We start from the raw sequence: 6,271 nt of genomic DNA, 5'->3' as shown, positions 1-6,271 counted from the left end.
TTGGCCATTCTAACACCTGGATACGTTTATTTTTGAACCATTCCATTTTAGATTTGGCTTTATGTTTTGGATCATTGTCCTGTTGGAAGATAAATCTCCGTCCCAGTCTCAGGTCTTGTGCAGATACCAACAGGTTTTCTTCCAGAATGTTCCTGTATTTGGCTGCATCCATCTTCCCGTCAATTTTAACCATCTTCCCTGTCCCTGCTGAAGAAAAGCAGGCCCAAACCATGATGCTGCCACCACCATGTTTGACAGTGGGGATGGTGTGTTCAGGGTGATGAGCTGTGTTTCTTTTACGCCAAACATATCGTTTTGCATTGTGGCCAAAAAGTTCAATTTTGGTTTCATCTGACCAGAGCACCTTCTTCCACATGTTTGGTGTGTCTCCCAGGTGGCTTGTGGCAAACTTTAAACAAGACTTTTTATGGATATCTTTGAGAAATGGCTTTCTTCTTGCCACTCTTCCATAAAGGCCAGATTTGTGCAGTGTACGACTGATTGTTGTCCTATGGACAGACTCTCCCACCTCAGCTGTAGATCTCTGCAGTTCATCCAGAGTGATCATGGGCCTCTTGGCTGCATTTCTGATCAGTTTTCTCCTTGTTAGAGAAGAAAGTTTGGAAGGACGGTCAGGTCTTGGTAGATTTGCAGTGGTCTGATGCTCCTTCCATTTCAATATGATGGCTTGCACAGTGCTCCTTGAGATGTTTAAAGCTTGGGAAATCTTTTTGTATCCAAATCCGGCTTTAAACTTCTCCACAACAGTATCTCGGACCTGCCTGGTGTGTTCCTTGGTTTTCATAATGCTCTCTGCACTTTAAACAGAACGCTGAGACTATCACAGAGCAGGTGCATTTATACGGAGACTTGATTACACACAAGTGGATTGTATTTATCATCATCGGTCATTTAGGACAACATTGGATCATTCAGAGATCCTCACTGAACTTCTGGAGTGAGTTTGCTGCACTGAAAGTAAAGAGGCCGAATAATATTGCACGCCCCACTTTTCAGTTTTTTATTTGTTAAAAAAGTTTAAATTATCCAGTAAATGTTGTTCCACTTCACGATTGTGTCCCACTTGTTGTTGATTCTTGACAAAAAAAATTAAATTTCATATCTTTATGTTTGAAGCCTGAAATGTGGCGAAAGGTTGCAAGATTCAAGGGGGCCGAATACTTTTGCAAGGCACTGTATTTACAGATTGCTGCAAAAGAGATAGCTATTATTGGAAATGAATTCAAGTTCTATTTTCCTGAGCAAAAACTTACATTACGCGCACTTGTGAATACAAAAAAAATGGACGATCGAGTTGACCCATTAGATTTTTATCTGTAGTCTCCTATAGAGGATGATGAAATGTCATACTATAGTCAAATTATCCATATATTTTGTGTTATTTTGAATTTGAAATTTTTTCAAATGCATTAATTATTTCTAAAAGTGGGCAGCAACTCAGCAACAATAAGAAAATCCTGTGGGATGACACAAGTTGAAAACCACTGTGTTAGTGCAAATGAGTCACAGTACGTCACATGTTTCCAGCATGGTGTCCTTTACCTCTCAATGTCACCTCCGATTAAAATTCCATAGAGCAGAAAGACGAAGAAGTGCGCTCACGTTTGGATGGAGAGGAAAGGAGGCCATTTGAAAGCATCCTCGCATACATGCACATACAAAGGATTAGAGCCGGGACAAATGAACATACTCAAATATTAACACACAGGGAAAGAGAGGAGAGCCACATGAAAATTCAACATCATTTATTTTCATTTTAAAATAATCTTATTTAGATTTTATCTCTTCCCGCTATTTCTTTTGTGTTTTTTGTTTTTGCCAGACCTTTCTCATATGTCACATGTATACATCTCAGGAATTCACAACTGTCCAATATCTGTTGGACTGCAGCTATTTTTAAATAAATTCTTCTATCATATTAATTTACTATATTGTTGGCCCATTTATGAGGAAAAAAAACAAAACACAGATGGGATCAAAAACAGAATAAAAAAACCTTCAGACTACTTTGAAAGTTGGCAAGGTAATAAAGTGAACGCCTAAATGTTTCACGAAATATACAGTTGGGAACGCTTACCTTTACAATCCAGTGCATAATTGTTTTTATACTGTACTTTTAGTTTCGAAAGCTTTGTGTTAAACGTTGCCTCTGCTGCAAACACCCAGTTATGTGTGCAGTCAGTAGTGTTGCAGGGGTAAGGGGTAAGGCTGGATTAACATCAGGAGAAAAGATTTCCTGGGGGCGAGGGAGTGCAGACTCCAGATCAACCCAGTAGAAGCAAGCAAATACAGTAATGTGGTTTTTCCACCTGAACAAAGGCTTTTTTTTTTTTTTTTTTTTTTTAACTTTTATGTCAATTTAATTGTTTATTTTTTCAGGGGAGGAGGAGGTGGGGGGGGGGGGGGTCTGTGGTGAGTTTACCAGTTAATCTATCTGGGGCGTTTTTTTTTTTTTTTTCTCCAACACAACCATACCTTTCTTTGATTAAATAGTGACCTGCTCCTCCTCATAAATGGTGTGCCCCAATTATTCCTCGATGAATGGATTTAAAAAAATGAAAACCGATAATTACCTAGATAAAAACAATGGATCCCACGTGATCTTTTTATATAGTGTTAATATAAGAGTTTTTTTAGGCTTCAGTATCAGCATAAAATTAATAATACTAATTTCCCCATCAACTACGGAAGCATTATAATCAATGAGCGTGATTCCACACAATTAGACACCACTAGCAGTTGAATAAGGTACGCAAGGTTTCTATTTTCAATGGACGACACAGCAAAAATGCATCAATTCAGCAAAGCGCAGAACGAGCGGTGTTCTATGCGGTCACAGGGTAAAATATCAGGTTAATTTTCAAAATAAAATTCAATATGATCAACTACAGTATCCTTCGCATGTTAACATGGTTTTAATTAGTTATAATTTCTGATTACATAGTGCATCCTTTTAAAAAGATATCGCCATTAAAGAGAATGGGCCACCATAACAAGCACTGGAAGAGGCTAGCGGACTGATTTATTTTTCATTCATAAATTAAATGAGCAAATGATGCTGCCGCTTGGCAGTATTTACTATATTTCTGTAAATATGAGTGTACTTCTTCAGGAGGTGAGGGCACCGAGGAATGACGAAAGCGGGACAGAGCAGAGGAGCTTTCGGCCTACAGCAACCTCTAACGTTTTAACGTTTATTGGATTGCTGCACGTTCATTAAAGCGCGAAAAAGAGCATTGTCGACTCCCTTCCCTATCGCCATCTAGCGAGGACCTTAAGGGAAAGTTTGTTTATTTTTGTTAGCTTTTTGGTCAATGTGTAATTTTCTACACAATACAGGCTCATTCTTTGCCTCCTAGAAAATCGGTAATATCTCGAACGCTTCTCATCGGTTGTTGATTGTTAATTGCTGGTGGAATCCTGGAGAAATAATGGAACACAGCTATCTTTAGCAATGTGTCATTAGAGAGTAGTTGTATCATCTACAAAAAAGCATGTACAAAAAAGCAGTCTTTTAAGCCAATATACTCTATATCACATGATAAAGACAGCCCTCCTTTTATGTCATTGCCTTTGTACAGAAGGTATATATATATATATTTTTTTTTTCCTTTAATTATTCTTCATATTCTGCATTGTATAAAAAATTGAGGAGGGAAAGGCAAAGCAGTTTTTTATACTTCAGCAAAGTTTCATTTTAAATTTTACTTGCATTCTTGCATTATACTCTACTTAGTCATTACATAAACTCCTTTCATTATTAGTTGTATAGAGTTCATTTATTATAAACACGCCTCCTGCTCATAGTTTGGAGGGATAGGCTCCAGCACCCCTGCGACCCTTGCGTGGATAAGTGTCTTGGGAGATGAATGACTGAACGAAAATGTATAAAATTGCAATTTTGCAAAATAATTTTTTGGCAGTTGCATTTTTGTGTTCCTAGATAATCCAGCAAGAATACATTATTATAGTATCCATTCAGATACAGTTATACAGTATTGAAATCTAAACAGCAATATACTTTATAACTTTTCAAGTCAGTTTTATATCACAATTTGGATTTTAGGCCATACTGCCAAGCTTAAAAAAGAATACCAAAAACAAATATCCTACTGGATTCAGAAATGTACGGTATATGCAGTAATTTTCAGCAGCAATGCAATATTGCTTTCAGAACAATATTTTTATGATTATTATTTTTTCAAATGCTTGATTTGCTTTCCGTTAATAGTTTTTTCCCATTCTGTATTTAATTAGAATCATTGCACTTATTTTGTAACAATGGATGACAATTCTCAAACGTCTAACCATTTGACAAATTGGGTCAAGAGTATGCTGAGAGTTAACTGACCTCTCTTTTCTCGGCGCATCCAGCTGTTAGTTCACTTTGCGGACAGTGGAGTCAGAGTCGCATGCATTGTGGGGCAGAAGTTACAGTATGTGCATGCATGGCACAATATGGCACGAACAAACGCTTCTATCTGAACAGATAGAAATCACATTTCCCACAGTTCCTGCTGGGCCTCGTGTTGCTAGGGAACAAAGTGCCCTGAGTGAAAGATTCATCCTGCTATAAGAGGCGCTTGCGCAGTTTTCCTGACTGTAGACAGAATTGAATGGATTTAAAGGGGTCTGCATGTCGCCCTCAGGAAAACCGTTCTTATCATGGGAGTGTGGAAGGAAGGGAGAATGAACCAAGCAGGACAGTAAATGGGTAAAGGGATTAAACGGTAGTCAGGATTACATATCAAAAATAAGAAAAGGCATTCAGGACAAGGAAACGTACATACACACACGCACGCAGACACCCACACAAAGTGCACATCAAATGTTATTTACACATACAGCAGTCCTTCAAGTTTGTAGTTGAGTGAAACTCAGAATAGAGCATTGAAACTTCTATCCACCATGTTGTCGCGCCCTATTTACAAGAATGTACAGAATATACATACATACATACATACATGGCACAATGTGCTCGGTCACAATCACCCTGACATACAAGCTCTCTGTCTCACACACATTAACACGATGCTGTCCTCTGATCATTTTCTGCAAAGGCTCTTTACCAGTCTGCATCCTCCTCTATGTAATAATCGGGTGTTGCAGTACCATCAAACAGACCCGGGTCCAGGGACTTGCGCTGCTTTCCTCGGGCGAAGACTCGTGACAATGAACCCAGGCCCATCTTCTCTTTCTTCTTCTTACACTTCGCCACCTCCAGATCTTCTAGAGACTGAAGGACAAGGAAAAGAAGGGACGATGAAAGGGGGGGTGGTGATAAATGACAAGACAAAATATGAGGAGACATTTGTCATGCTGCCAGGCGAGCACATACAAATGCAGCAAAAAGCCTGTTTACACAAAGCGCAGTAGTTTGACTCACTTTGAGTACTGTATGTGCTTAACTTATAGTTCTCCAACTATTAATTGAGCCGAGGTATATCGAGTGTGACTCAAAGAAGGGAAATGTCACAGAAGTGTAAATACATTTCAGAAGATTGCTTCACTGGGATTAACATTGGTTGTGAATCACTGGTTTAAGGAAAGGCGAAGAAGTATTTTCCTTAAAATGAGTACCACTTGCAATTATTATCAATTTTGGAGTCTTTAGTGAACATCATTCTCACTAATACATTCGTGAGATTCTATTCGAAATGAAAGAAGAGTAAATACTAATTTAGAAGGAATGGAAATTAACCGTTTTATTCTTCTTCCTGTTTCTAGTCTTGTTCTATTTTTAGATCCTATTTTCATTAGAGTTTAAAGGTCATTTCTAGATTACTGTGGGGGAACGCAAAAATTGTGCTCATTAAATGTGGTAGTTGGAACTAGACATGCTAAAAACAATGGCAGGCATTTCTTACATTGCAGAGTGAGTGAGTCCGATGACGTGGAGAGTTGATGTCACTAGGTGTAGATGACCTGTCCCCCTCCACAGCTGAGACGTCGGAGATGAAGGAGGGTTGACGTGAGTGGCACGGGCTCACCCGCACAGAGGCCACTAAATGGGATGAGAGCGGGGGGAGGAGGGGAAAAGCTTGATTTTTTTAATTTAATTTTTTTACAGGTGGGCTTTGGTGCTCAATGCAACAAACTGGCTAAGTGTGATTCTTGTGACATTATTTACAGTCATACAGTATACAATGCCAAATCAAAACCCTAAAATGTCATTCACCATGTGTAGTTGCCAAGCAACAATGAGACTGACATACTATTTTTTTTATTTCTACACATCCAGTTGATAAAC

At 38.6% G+C, this 6,271-nt stretch overlaps 1 protein-coding gene across 2 annotated transcripts in view; it reads right to left on the bottom strand.

Annotated features, from left to right (window-relative positions):
• Positions 1-2,416: 2,416 nt before the first annotated feature.
• Positions 2,417-6,271, bottom strand: part of LOC130912490 (kazrin-like) — a 230,061-nt gene continuing 226,206 nt past the window's right edge. For both annotated transcript variants that reach the window (XM_057830614.1, XM_057830615.1), the window contains 2 exons: positions 5,889-6,025; positions 2,417-5,257 (listed from right to left, as the gene is read on the bottom strand). In XM_057830614.1, coding sequence (XP_057686597.1) covers positions 5,087-5,257; positions 5,889-6,025 — 308 coding nt within the window. In that variant the 3' untranslated portion in view covers positions 2,417-5,086. The remainder of the gene's footprint in view (positions 5,258-5,888; positions 6,026-6,271) is intronic.

This window comes from Corythoichthys intestinalis, chromosome 2 (genome assembly GCF_030265065.1).
Source record: "Corythoichthys intestinalis isolate RoL2023-P3 chromosome 2, ASM3026506v1, whole genome shotgun sequence".
Taxonomy (NCBI): domain Eukaryota; kingdom Metazoa; phylum Chordata; class Actinopteri; order Syngnathiformes; family Syngnathidae; genus Corythoichthys; species Corythoichthys intestinalis.
This window is presented reverse-complemented; position numbering and strand designations above follow the sequence as displayed.